The sequence below is a fragment of the Salmo salar genome, chromosome 01, assembly GCF_965601325.2.
Source record: "Salmo salar chromosome 01, fSalSal1, whole genome shotgun sequence".
In the NCBI taxonomy this organism is placed as follows: domain Eukaryota; kingdom Metazoa; phylum Chordata; class Actinopteri; order Salmoniformes; family Salmonidae; genus Salmo; species Salmo salar.
The window spans coordinates 124069227-124082500 of record NC_138291.1 but is presented as its reverse complement, the minus strand read 5'-3'; the positions used below and the strand labels follow the sequence as shown (position 1 = coordinate 124082500).

Sequence of the window (13274 nt, the reverse complement as noted above, 5' to 3'; positions counted from 1 at the left end):
GTAGCACTCACGTCTGTAGCCATGAAATGCTTTGAAAGGCTGGTCATGACTCACATCAACACCATCATCCCAGAAACCCTAGATCCACTCCAATTTGCATACCGCACCAACAGATCCACAGATGATGCAATCTCTATTGCACTCCACACTGCTCTTTCTCACCTGGACAAAAGGAACACCTATGTGAGAATGCTATTCATTGACTACAGCTCAGTGTTCAACACCATAGTACCCTCAAAGCTCATCAATAAGTTAAGGATCCTGGGACAAAACACCTCCCTCTGCAACTGGATCCTGGACTTCCTGACGGGCCGCCCCCAGGTGGTAAGGGTAGATAACAAAACATCTGCCACGCTGATCCTTAACACAGGGGCCCCTCAGGGGTGCGTGCTCAGTCCCCTCCTGTACTCCCTGCTCACTCATGACTGCATGGCCAGGCATGACTCCAACACCATCATTAAGTTTGCCAATGACACAACAGTGGTAGGCCTGATCACCGACAACGACGAGACAGCCTATAGGGAGGAGGTTTAGAAACCTGGCCGTGTGGTGCCAGGACAACAACCTCTCACTCAACGTGATCAAGACAAAGGAGATGATTGTAGACTACAGGAAAAAGAGGACTGAGCACGCCCCCATTCTCATCGAAGGGGCTGCAGTGGAGCAGGTTGAGAGCTTCAAGTTCCTTGGTGTCCACATCACCAACAAACTAACATGGTCCAAGCACACCAAGACAGTCGTGAAGAGGGCACGACAAAACCTATTCCCCCTCAGGAGACTGAAAAGATTTGGCATGGGTCCCCAGATCCTCAAAAGGTTCTACAGCTGCACCATCGAGAGCATCCTGACTGGTTGCATCACTGACTGGTATTGCAACTGCTCGGCCTCCGACCGCAAGGCACTACAGAGGGTAGTGCGAACGGCCCAGTACATCACAGTGGCCAAGCTTCCTACCATCCAGGACCTCTATACCAGGCGGTGTGAGAGGAAGGCACTAAAAATTGTCAAAGACTCCAGCTACCCTAGTCATAGACTGTTCTCTCTACTACCGCATGGCAAGCGGTACCGGAGCGCCAAGTCTAGGTCCAAGAGGCTTCTAAACAGCTTCTACCCCCAAGCCATAAGACTCCTGAACATCTAATCAAATGGCTACCCAGACTATTTGCATTGGCAGGTTACTTTTACACCACTGCTGCTCTGTTATTATCCATGCATAGTCACTTTAATAACTCTACCTACATGTACATATTACCTCGACTAACCGGTGTCCTCGCACATTGACTCTGTACCGGTACCCCTCTGTAGATAGTCTCTACATTGACTCTGTACCGGTACCCCCCTGTAGATAGTCTCTACATTGACTCTGTACCGGTACCCCCTGTATATAGCCTCCACATTGACTCTGTACCGGTACCCCCCTGTATATAGTCTCCACATTGACTCTGTACCGGTACCCGCTGTATATAGTCTCCACATTGACTCTGTACTGGTACCCCCCTGTATATAGTCTCCACATTGACTCTGTACCGGTACCCCCCTGTATATAGTCTCCACATTGACTCTGTACCGGTACCCCCCTGTATATAGTCTCCACATTGACTCTGTACCGGTACCCCCCTGTATATAGCCTCCACATTGACTCTGTACCGTAACACCCTGTATATAGCCTCCACATTGACTCTGTACCGTAACACCCTGTATGTAGCCTCCACATTGACTCTGTACCGGTACACCCTGTATATAGCCTCCACATTGACTCTGTACCGGTACCCCCCTGTATAGTCTCGCTTTTGGTATTTTACTGCTGCTCTTTAATTACTTTGGGGCTCGTAGTTAAGCGTTTCACTGTAAGGGCTGTTGTATTCAACGCATGTGACTAATAACATGTGATTCGATTTGATTTGATCATATCAATGTGATATGAGGCGTTCTAAGTTATTCATGATATCAATATCATATCAACGACACAGAGACAGAGGGACAGAGAGACAGAGGGACAGAGAGACAGAGGGACACAGCGACAGAGGGACACAGCGACGGAGGGACACAGACACGGAGGGACACAGAGACAGAGGGACACAGCGACAGAGGGACACAGCGACAGAGGGACACAGAGACAGAAGGACACAGAGGGACACAGACACAGAAAGACACAGAGACACAGAGGGACACAGAGACACAGAGGGACACAGAGACACAGAGGGACACAGAGACACAGAGGGACACAGAGACACAGAGGGACACAGAGACACAGAGGGACACAGAGACACAGAGGGACACAGAGACACAGAGGGACACAGAGACACAGCGACAGAGTGACACAGAGACAGAGGGACACAGAGACATGGCGACACAGGGGGACACAGAGACACAGAGGGACACGGAGGGACATGACATTGGTGCACCTCACCTCGTTCAAACAGACAGACGCGATGGACTCTATTTATTTATACGTCTATCAGACGGGGGCCCTTTGGAGCCTGAAGCAATCCACTCAACGTTTCACCTAATATCCACAGACCAAACTGTGTGTTCTTTCGCCATTGTTGATTCTATTCAGCACAATTTGTGAACCATTACACAATACAGGTGAAAATCAATGTACATTCTATTGGTTTTGGGATGGTCTAGGTGATCTACGGGCCATTGAACCCCGATGACCATTCACGTAGGTGCGTACAGTTTAAATATTTATCACACACTCTCAGAGCTTAGTTCATTGCGGGTCATATTGCGTCATGTAAACTCTGTAGGGGTTTTGTCTTTCTGCTGAACGATAAGCTATTTAATGTTCAATCTGTTGGAAGAGGAGTGTTGGACAACATACCAGGCCTACAACCTGATGATTCAACAGAGCTGTGATGAACAACGTACCAGGCCTTCATCCTGATGATTCAACAGAGCTGTGATGAACAACGTACCAGGCCTTCATCCTGATGATTCAACAGAGCTGTGATGAACAACGTACCAGGCCTACATCCTGATGATTCAACAGAGCTGTGTTGGACAACGTACCAGGCCTACATCCTGATGATTCAACAAAGCTGTGATGAACAACGTACCAGGCCTACATCCTGATGATTCAACAGAGCTGTGATGAACAACGTACCAGGCCTACATCCTGATGATTCAACAGAGCTGTGATGAACAACGTACCAGGCCTTCATCCCGATGATTCAACAGAGCTGGACAACGTACCAGGCCTACATCCTGATGATTCAACAGAGCTGTGATGAACAACGTACCAGGTCTACATCCTGATGATTCAACAGAGCTGTGATGAACAACGTACCAGGCCTACATCCTGATGATTCAACAGAGCTGTGATGAACAACGTACCAGGCCTTCATCCTGATGATTCAACAGAGCTGTGATGAACAACGTACCAGGCCTTCATCCTGATGATTCAACAGAGCTGTGATGAACAACGTACCAGGCCTACATCCTGATGATTCAACAGAGCTGTGATGAACAACGTACCAGGCCTTCATCCTGATGATTCAACAGAGCTGTGATGAACAACGTACCAGGCCTACATCCTGATGATTCAACAGAGCTGTGATGAACAACGTACCAGGCCTACATCCTGATGATTCATCAGAGCTGTGATGGACAACGTACCAGGCCTTCATCCTGATGATTCAACAGAGCTGTGATGAACAACGTACCAGGCCTTCATCCTGATGATTCAACAGAGCTGTGATGAACAACGTACCAGGCCTACATCCTGATGATTCAACAGAGCTGTGTTGGACAACGTACCATGCCTACATCCTGATGATTCAACAGAGCTGTGATGAACAACGTACCAGGCCTACATCCTGATGATTCAACAGAGCTGTGATGAACAACGTACCAGGCCTACATCCTGATGATTCAACAGAGCTGTGATGAACAACGTACCAGGCCTTCATCCCGATGATTCAACAGAGCTGGACAACGTACCAGGCCTACATCCTGATGATTCAACAGAGCTGTGATGAACAACGTACCAGGTCTACATCCTGATGATTCAACAGAGCTGTGATGAACAACGTACCAGGCCTACATTCTGATGATTCATCAGAGCTGTGATGGACAACGTACCAGGCCTTCATCCTGATGATTCAACAGAGCTGTGATGAACAACGTACCAGGCCTACATCCTGATGATTCAACAGGAAATAGGCTTCTTGGGAAATAGAATGCATGTCCTGTATTCACACTCATACCATGGATTTAGTCAATAACCTATAGGAATACAGTAGAAACCATTGAGCACATTTACATGGAAATACATTTTTAACTTAAAAAGGACAGACAATAAAGGTGCTATCTAGAACCTTTAAGGGGTCTTCGGCTGTCCCCATAGGAGAACCCTTTAAGGGTTATTCGGCTGTCCCCATAGGAGAACCCTTTGAATAACTGTCTTTGGTTGCAGGTAGAACACTTGTGGGTTCCATGTAGAACCCTTTCTACAGAGGGTTCTACCTGGAACCCAAAAGGGTTCTACTTGGAACCCAAGAGGGTTCTGGTACGGGGCCAGCCCGAAGAACCGTTTTGGAAGCCTTTTTTCTACCAGTATTTATATTGGTAACTAAGGGGATCCATATTTATATTGGTAACTAAGGGGATCCATATTTATATTGGTAACTAAGGGGATCCATATTTATATTGGTAACTAAGGGAATCCATATTTATATTGGTAACTAAGGGGATCCATGTTTATATTGGTAACTAAGGGGATCCACATTTATATTGGTAACTAAGGGGATCCATATTTATATTGGTAACTAAGGGGATCCATATTTATATTGGTAACTTAGGGGATCCATGTTTATATTGGTAACTACGGGGATCCATATTTATATTGGTAACTAAGGGGATCCATATTTATATTGGTAACCATATTTATATATTTATATTGGTAACTAAGGGGATCCATGTTTATATTGGTAACTAAGGGGATCCATGAAATTGTATTGATCTGAAGACATGATAAAGGCACTTGACACATCCCTTATCTTTTCTCAGCAACCAAGTGATGACGCACAGAAGCTGTTAATAAAATATCCAAGTGAATATCTGACGACAACACGTATTTTATCACTGAAGTGTCAAGACACACTGACATTGACTGTTCTCCCCTCCAATGAGTCACCTGTCGGTCCGGACACGGTCCCTTATCGTGAGGATAGAACATTCAATAATCATCCAGATTAATGAAGATTTCTTATCGCTAAATACTGTTTATTAGTAATCAATAATTAAAAAATACACTGAGTTTAGAATACATTTCTAAATGCTTTTTCATTCGACTGAGAAAATTCAACAAACGAACAAGGACCTTTTTAACGACACCCGAAAGGAGAGGACATTCTGAGATGTGTCTAAACATGGTCAAACAGCTAGTCAACAACATTTCATTTTTTTTTTAAAGTATGTTTCGAGGTGTCTGTCTTATATCTGAGCGCTGTAAGAAAGCTCAGGATTTATTTATAATTGTTTTACAGTGGAATGACCCTTTGATGTGGAAATGACCTATTCACTTCCATTCATTTTCCGGCCCAGTACTGGGTTACCTTCAGACAGTCAGTACTGGGTCACCTTCAGACAGTCAGTACTGGGTCACCTTCAGACAGTCAGTACTGGGTCACCTTCAGACAGTCAGTACTGGGTCACCTTCAGACAGCCAGTACTGGGTCATCTTCAGACAGTCAGTACTGGGTCACCTTCAGACAGCCAGTACTGGGTCACCTTCAGACAGCCAGTACTGGGTTACCTTCAGACAGCCAGTACTGGGTTACCTTCAGACAGCCAGTACTGGGTTACCTTCAGACAGCCAGTACTGAGTTACCTTCAGACAGCCAGTACTGAGTTACCTTCAGACAGCCAGTACTGAGTTACCTTCAGACAGCCAGTACTGGGTTACCTTCAGACAGCCAGTACTGGGTTACCTTCAGACAGCCAGTACTGGGTTACCTTCAGACAGCCAGTACTGGGTTACCTTCAGACAGCCAGTACTGGGTTACCTTCAGACAGTCAGTATTGGGTTACCTTCAGACAGCCAGTACTGGGTTACCTTCAGACAGTCAGTTCTGGGTTACCTTCAGACAGTCATTACTGGGTTACCTTCAGACAGTCAGTACTGGGTTACCTTCAGACAGTCAGTACTGGGTTACCTTCAGACAGCATGTACTGGGTTACCTTCAGACAGCCTGTACTGGGTCACCTTCAGACAGTCTGTACTGGGTTACCTTCAGACAGCCAGTACTGGGTTACCTTCAGACAGTCAGTACTGGGTTACCTTCAGACAGTCAGTACTGGGTCACCTTCAGACAGTCAGTACTGGGTTACCTTCAGACAGTCTGTACTGGGTCACCTTCAGACAGCCTGTACTGGGTCACCTTCAGACAGCCTGTACTGGGTTACCTTCAGACAGCCTGTACTGGGTTACCTTCAGACAGCCTGTACTGGGTTACCTTCAGACAGCCTGTACTGGGTCACCTTCAGACAGTCTGTACTGGGTTACCTTCAGACAGCCAGTACTGGGTTACCTTCAGACAGTCAGTACTGGGTTACCTTCAGACAGTCAGTACTGGGTCACCTTCAGACAGTCAGTACTGGGTTACCTTCAGACAGTCAGTACTGGGTTACCTTCAGACAGCCTGTACTGGGTTACCTTCAGACAGCCTGTACTGGGTCACCTTCAGACAGCCTGTACTGGGTCACCTTCAGACAGCCTGTACTGGGTTACCTTCAGACAGTCAGTACTGGGTTACCTTCAGACAGTCAGTACTGGGTTACCTTCAGACAGCCAGTACTGGGTTACCTTCAGACAGTCAGTACTGGGTTACCTTCAGACAGCCAGTACTGGGTTACCTTCAGACAGTCAGTACTGGGTTACCTTCAGACAGCCAGTACTGGGTTACCTTCAGACAGTCAGTGCTGGGTTACCTTCAGACAGTCAGTGCTGGGTTACCTTCAGACAGTGTTGTGGGTGTGGTAGATCAAAACAAAACTGTTTAGACTCTGCAGACATTTTCCCGAGAAAATACGTCACATCATGGTCTGACAAACACACCTGCTACGAAAAGTCAATTCTGACATAAACTGCATCCCATCTACCAAACCCTGTAGCTCAGCCACCTTCCACCACAGACACGGATGTGGTACAGTGAGATGCAGGCCAGATATCGCTAGCTTAATTAAGAGTCTATGCCAAGGGTTCTACTAAACTAACATATGGAATTGTTTTAAGATTGTCATACCAAGAATCATTTAGCTTTTTGATTTAGTCAACAACAACAAAAAATAAAATATCTAAAGGAAGTTTGTTTTAAAGCGTATCTGAGAGGTATAAGAAAGATCGGGATTTTATTTTAATATTTGTACCAATATTTGACAAAATATAAATGGCACTAAACTACTTTCACATACTTCCATTCGTGTTTTTAACCGGTACGAGGCTACCTTCAAATCAAATCAAATATGTCACATGAGCGGAATACCGTGAAATGTTTACGTCCAGTGAGGTTTGAGCAAAACATGTCGTTTAACGGCCTAACCGTTCCGACGCTCATTGTTTTTCTCAATTAATATTTATTTTTTTAACTCATAATGACATTAATAAAACAACATCACAAAATATACAGGTAATTATATACAAAAAAAAAACACAAATCTATGTCCCAGAAAGATGCTACGACAGTGTTTACTGACGGGCTTTTGGTCCTCTTCCCGGACCGTCAGTCACCCAGTGGGAAAACATCCAGATTGGCCTGTAAACAGCGATCTGATGATCTCATATCGGTGGATTCAGTGGGAACTCCATGTCGTCCTCTATGTCCAACTCTTGGTCTGTATCATCTGAAATGTCTGACTCTATTTGTCCTTGTGATAGAGGCGATGATGTGGAACACTGTAACCGACTGTGAGTGTGCGTCATCTCTGTAGCCTTACATCTCTGATCCCGGCCCGGACTGAGGTTCACACCGGACTCCGGTCTCTCCTCGCTGTTTCTCCCGGTGCTCTCGTCCTCCAGATCTGTCTTACTGCCAGTAGGGTTTTCCTGGGGGAAATAACAACAGTGACCAATCAGCCACAACGTACATTTCACATTGGGTATACCGTTGCCATTGTGCATGAATTTTACGCACAGGCTACTCAAGCACGAAATCTATAATAAATGTATTTTTTTTGTTGTTGCTTGAAATTAGATATAAATAGCCTTTACTCTATTCATAATTGACAGTTTTAATCGAAAAGTACATTAAAACACAGTCCTAATTTATTCATACCTGCTTCAGTCGCCTCCACTTGGCTCTTCGATTTTGGAACCACGTCTTCACCTGGAAAAACAATGTCAACGAGAGAAATGTTTTAAAAATGTTACGCTGCTAGATTTTATGTCAGATCATTTACCTAAAACTATAGGCCTATGTGGAAATCAGTTAAACGAAATGTCTTTAAAAAAAAAATGTAATTGATGATAACGGATAAAACGGATAAAACCCAAGTGATTTACCGAAGGTAACCTGACATGAATAAGATACTGGATGTAAAACATACTGCTGACCTGTCGTTCACTCAGTTGTAACATTTTAGCCAGTCGTTTACGTTCTGGGGGTGAAAGGTACTTCTGGGTCTCAAACTTCTTTTCCAACTCTATTGTCTGGTCGTTGGAGAATCGGACTTGTCCACCTTTTCTCTTGTGTAGTGGACGCTGAATGAACGGACTCCATAGAAGTTGTTTACCTTTGAAGACAAAACAAATAAGAAAATAATGATTTAATATTGAAAAATATTTTTATACAAATGAGGCAGAATTATGTACGAATGTTAGACCTTTAAGTAGCTCCAAAAAGGTGAAAATAAATCAAAAATAGTTTTCGTTAACTTGATTCGTTTCTCCTCCAGCAGAGACCTAAAATGGTTCTATGCAAATATTTACAGTTATTGTAATCTTTCTTGTCCGTTTTTGCAGGCATCCGTTTAACCTCCGTTTTTTAAAGGGAGGCCTTGAGTTGAAACTTGAAGCTGAGTGGAGAGAATAGAACTATGGCAAAATATCCGTCCGGTGTTTCCTGTTGCTTTTACTTCATCCGTTTTATCTCATTACTAACGAGCTTTCCATCAACATACTGCAATTGATGCTATTTAAAATCGATATGTTTTAATCAGCTTATCTCATTTAACTATAACCGTAACAATAGTTAAATCCTTTAAAAAATATATTTTTTTAAATACACACATATACATACACACACATCTTCCAAAAGGGGAAAAAATAAATCATCGCTTTTTATTAAAAAGAGATATGATTCATTATACCCCCCAAAATATTTTGGTTTTGTGACACAATGATCAAACCCAGATTTTTCTTATAGGCATAAATTGAATTATTTAATAAATCAAATAAATTGAATAAAATAGTGAAATTCAAAAATAAATTCAAAAGTCACCCTAAAGATTTTTAAATTGCGTCAAGTGCACAGGCCAATTTCATGTTTGCAGTTAGATTATTATTTTTAACAACCATAAAAGTCACATCCACCACAAAGGAAATGAACAATATCAGACAAACGAATCCCGGCTATCAGAAGCCGAGTGTTTCCTGAATGTGTCTGTATTGAGGATGTCGATAAAATAATCAGCATCACGCACGACTCCCGGTGGAAGAGGCTGCTGGAGGCCGCCAGGAAAACATTCAACAGCTTCTGAAAGCAGATTTACTCCCTATCGAGAGCTCAAGACTTCCTGTATGAACGGAAAGGGTCAGGCTTGCTGAACAGAGAGGCAGTTCACCCCCAGGGCGACACTTTATTAATGCTGAAATAACAAGTGATTTAGAGCATGTTTAGTCGTAGGATGCATCAGATGTTTCAAACAATAACGGATTTAGCAACAACAACAAAACAAAAAAACTCAAGGTCGTTGATTTAACAATTTGCAAATTAAACAGATAACTTAATCTATTTAGGCAAATGATGTATAGGCAAATGATGCCTGAAGTAAATCAACTACGTTCAAGCATGATACAATGCTTATACATTCTTACCTCTAAAACATACTACCACTTTAGGATGGAAACCTGCAGTACGCAGGGAATAAGAATCTACTTTCAAAATCAAGTACACGCACAAACATTTCATCTTGAGCCTACACATTACACATGGGTTATTACAGATGTATATAGTAGTTGTCAACATTAAAGTATCTTAACGAAAAAAAATCATCCAAACAAAAGTAAGAGATTTGATATGAGTTCAACTCACCCAGCGGATCGTGGCTGAGTAGAGCGTGAGTATAGTCACCCATAGAGCGGTGGAATGGATACAGTGAATTAGCGAAAGCCCCAGAGGCATACGTGGCGGTCAGGGCAGCGTGGTGAGACAACGCATGGTGGTGGATCGGTGTCGGTTCATAGATAGGAGTCCGGTACGGAGAGACCAAACTGGTGAAGGATGAATTCGGTGACGGTAGATTTGGCGTAGAGACCACCGCTGAAGACTGGGCCATGGTGTCATTTCTCCCCAGGATATCTTCTATGTAGAATGGAGTTGGGTGGACGGGTTGGATAGGGGTCGGCGCGTAAAGAGGAACACCCATGGCTGAAGGCGCACTGTGTTGGTACTGCATGATCACCTTGCCGTAATGAATAATATCTCTATCCAACTGTATTATCTTCTGATGTCAAAGGAAGAAGTGTAGGAAAGCTATAGGCGTCTCTTTCTCCCTCTCTCTCCATGAGTAGCTGAGGTTTGTTGGCTGGTGAGTGTGACCCCCCAGTTAAAGCTGCTTCATATCTCAGCGTTAGAGGGAGGAGATAACGGAGCATGACACTTCCTGCAGGTACACACACACACACACACACACACACACACACACACACACACACACACACACACACACACACACACACACACACACACACACACACACACACACACACACACACACACCACACACACACACACACACACACACACACACACACACAGCGATTGGTCCCCTTGCCAAATACACTTAATAATTCAATAATATCCAATCATTAGGCGATCCTCTATCTTACTTTTAAGCGTCTATGTTCATGAATAAAATAGGCCTGTACACGTTCTGTTTTTTTTAAAAGATGGTATGAACATCTCCTGACGTGTGACACATGTAATAAGACATTTCTTTATAAGTGATTTAAATTCAATAGACTATTCACGTGGTTTTCTAGATTCAATAGACTATTCACGTGGTTTTCTAGATTAAATAGACTATTCACGTGGTTTTCTAGATTATATAGACTATTCACGTGGTTTTCCATGTGCGTAAAACGTAGAAGAAGAAAAAATCTGTAATCTGTAAAAAAGTGAATTATAATGGATTATAAATGGAGATATTGCCTGAATCATTCGGATAGGATATTTGAAGCACATTATCACAAACTATTACTACTATTACTATTACTACGGCAACAACAGATGGTAAAATACGACTGTGTCTGGTGACAGGTGATTAACTGGATGATTAACTGGATGATTGAAATGATCCTGAGGGTGATTCCTGTATCAGTGAGCCAATAGAGAGAGACACTATAATAGACGGTCAGTATAATATCAGTGTTGTGTGTGTGTGTGTTGTGGGCCTATTATGAATGTTAGTGGTTTTAAATAGCTTAACTGAATAGGCCTCTATCGGATTATTCCCGTATCGTTTCCTCTTCTCTGTTAAACAGTAATGAATAAATACCGTTAGAAACTTCTCTAATGTTTCAGTTTGATGTGCTCAAGTCACGATAAGTAATCTATGCTCTCTCTCCAGTTTAAAAACAGAGCCTATGACTACGAACAGGCCCTAGCCTGTATTTTGAACATTTGTACAATATTTCGCAGCTATTTGGGTGTATTCTATATTCACTGAAGCTGCAGTTTTGTAACTCGGCTCTTTTCAACTCTTTAACAGTTATTTTTGATGCAAATTGTGCGCCGCCGCAAAGCTGAAATCCCATTGACAATAGTCCCACTGATTATCCGATTCGATTTTTTCTACAAACGAGTCACTCCAATAGAGGAAACTTTCTAGCGTTGTAATTTAGATAAAGAGACTCAAAGAATAACCACTGATATGAGAGAAGCTGAGACATATAGCCTGACATGAAAGTCAAATCACTAGATGGCTAATATTTCGGACTTTGACAATCATTGCAGTGAATTGATCGGAGTGGCGTCCGGACTCCTGTCGGACACACAGCTGATAATTACAGAGAGCAGGGCAGTGCAGGGTGGGAGCAGGGTGGGTGCAGGGTGGGTGCAGGGCGGGTGGAGGCAGGGCGGGTGCAGGGTGGGAGCAGGGCGGGTGCAGGGTTTGGTGCAGGGTAGGTGCAGGGTGGGAGCAGGGTGGGTGCTGGGTTTGGTGCAGGGTGGGTGCAGGGTGGGTGCAGGGCGGGAGCAGGGCGGGTGCAGGGCGGGAGCAGGGCGGGTGCAGGGCGAGAGCAGGGCGGGTGCAGGGCGGGTGCAGGGCGGGAGCAGGGCGGGTGCAGGGCGGGAGCAGGGCGGGTGCAGGGCGGGAGCAGGGTGGGTGCAGGGTTATCGCTGGCTCATGTCGAGCAGCAGGGACATTGTTGGCGCCACATGTCCGATTTTTTTAGACACGTTTTGAATTTAATAGAGTCAATTAATAGAAAAGCTTTTTTTAAATAAAAATCAATTATCATCAAACACCCCAACTGTCTATTTTTTAATATGTGGTATATTATTAAAGCTAATCCCACGAATATCCGAAAGGCCGTCTAGGCTACTTTATCCAGTCATTTGTGAGAGAAAGTAAAATGGTGCAGCCACAGGCTTTAGGTCTATAATCTGTAGTGTCACAGTTGGATATTCGTTTTCAACAAATTATACAAAGTGGGTCTTTAGCGGTGTTATCACCTGATTAGGTCCATGGTGTTAAAATGAAAGACTCATTATGATGATTAGACTGTAATTACATGTAGGCAGCCTATCTGCCCCCAGGTTACCAAGTAACATCATAGATTTTTGGACAACAATTAAAATGCTTATGGTTTGCGACCTGCTTTATGCTGTCTGGAGGCAGGTAGCCTAGTGGTTAGAGTGGAGGAGAGGCAGGTAGCCTAGTGGTTAGAGGTAGGTAGCCTAGTGGTTAGAGCGTTGGGCCAGTAACCAGCAGGTAGCCTAGTGGTTAGAGCGTTGGGCCAGTAACCAGCAGGTAGCCTAGTGGTTAGAGCGTTGGGCCAGTAACCAGCAGGTAGCCTAGTGGTTAGAGCGTTGGGCCAGTAACCAGCA

The 13274-nt window shown here is 44.0% G+C and overlaps 1 protein-coding gene across 1 annotated transcript; it reads right to left on the bottom strand.

The window, feature by feature from the left end:
• Nucleotides 1-7339: 7339 nt before the first annotated feature.
• On the bottom strand, nt 7340-10780 carry LOC106613997 (hematopoietically-expressed homeobox protein hhex). Its single transcript, XM_014216895.3, has 4 exons — nt 10257-10780; nt 8558-8736; nt 8280-8330; nt 7340-8050 (listed from the first exon to the last, which is right to left on the bottom strand). The coding sequence occupies exons 1-4, from the start codon at nt 10618-10620 to the stop codon at nt 7784-7786; spliced, it is 861 nt and encodes a 286-aa protein (XP_014072370.1). The 5' UTR covers nt 10621-10780; the 3' UTR covers nt 7340-7783.
• Between the last annotated feature and the right edge of the window lie 2494 nt (nt 10781-13274).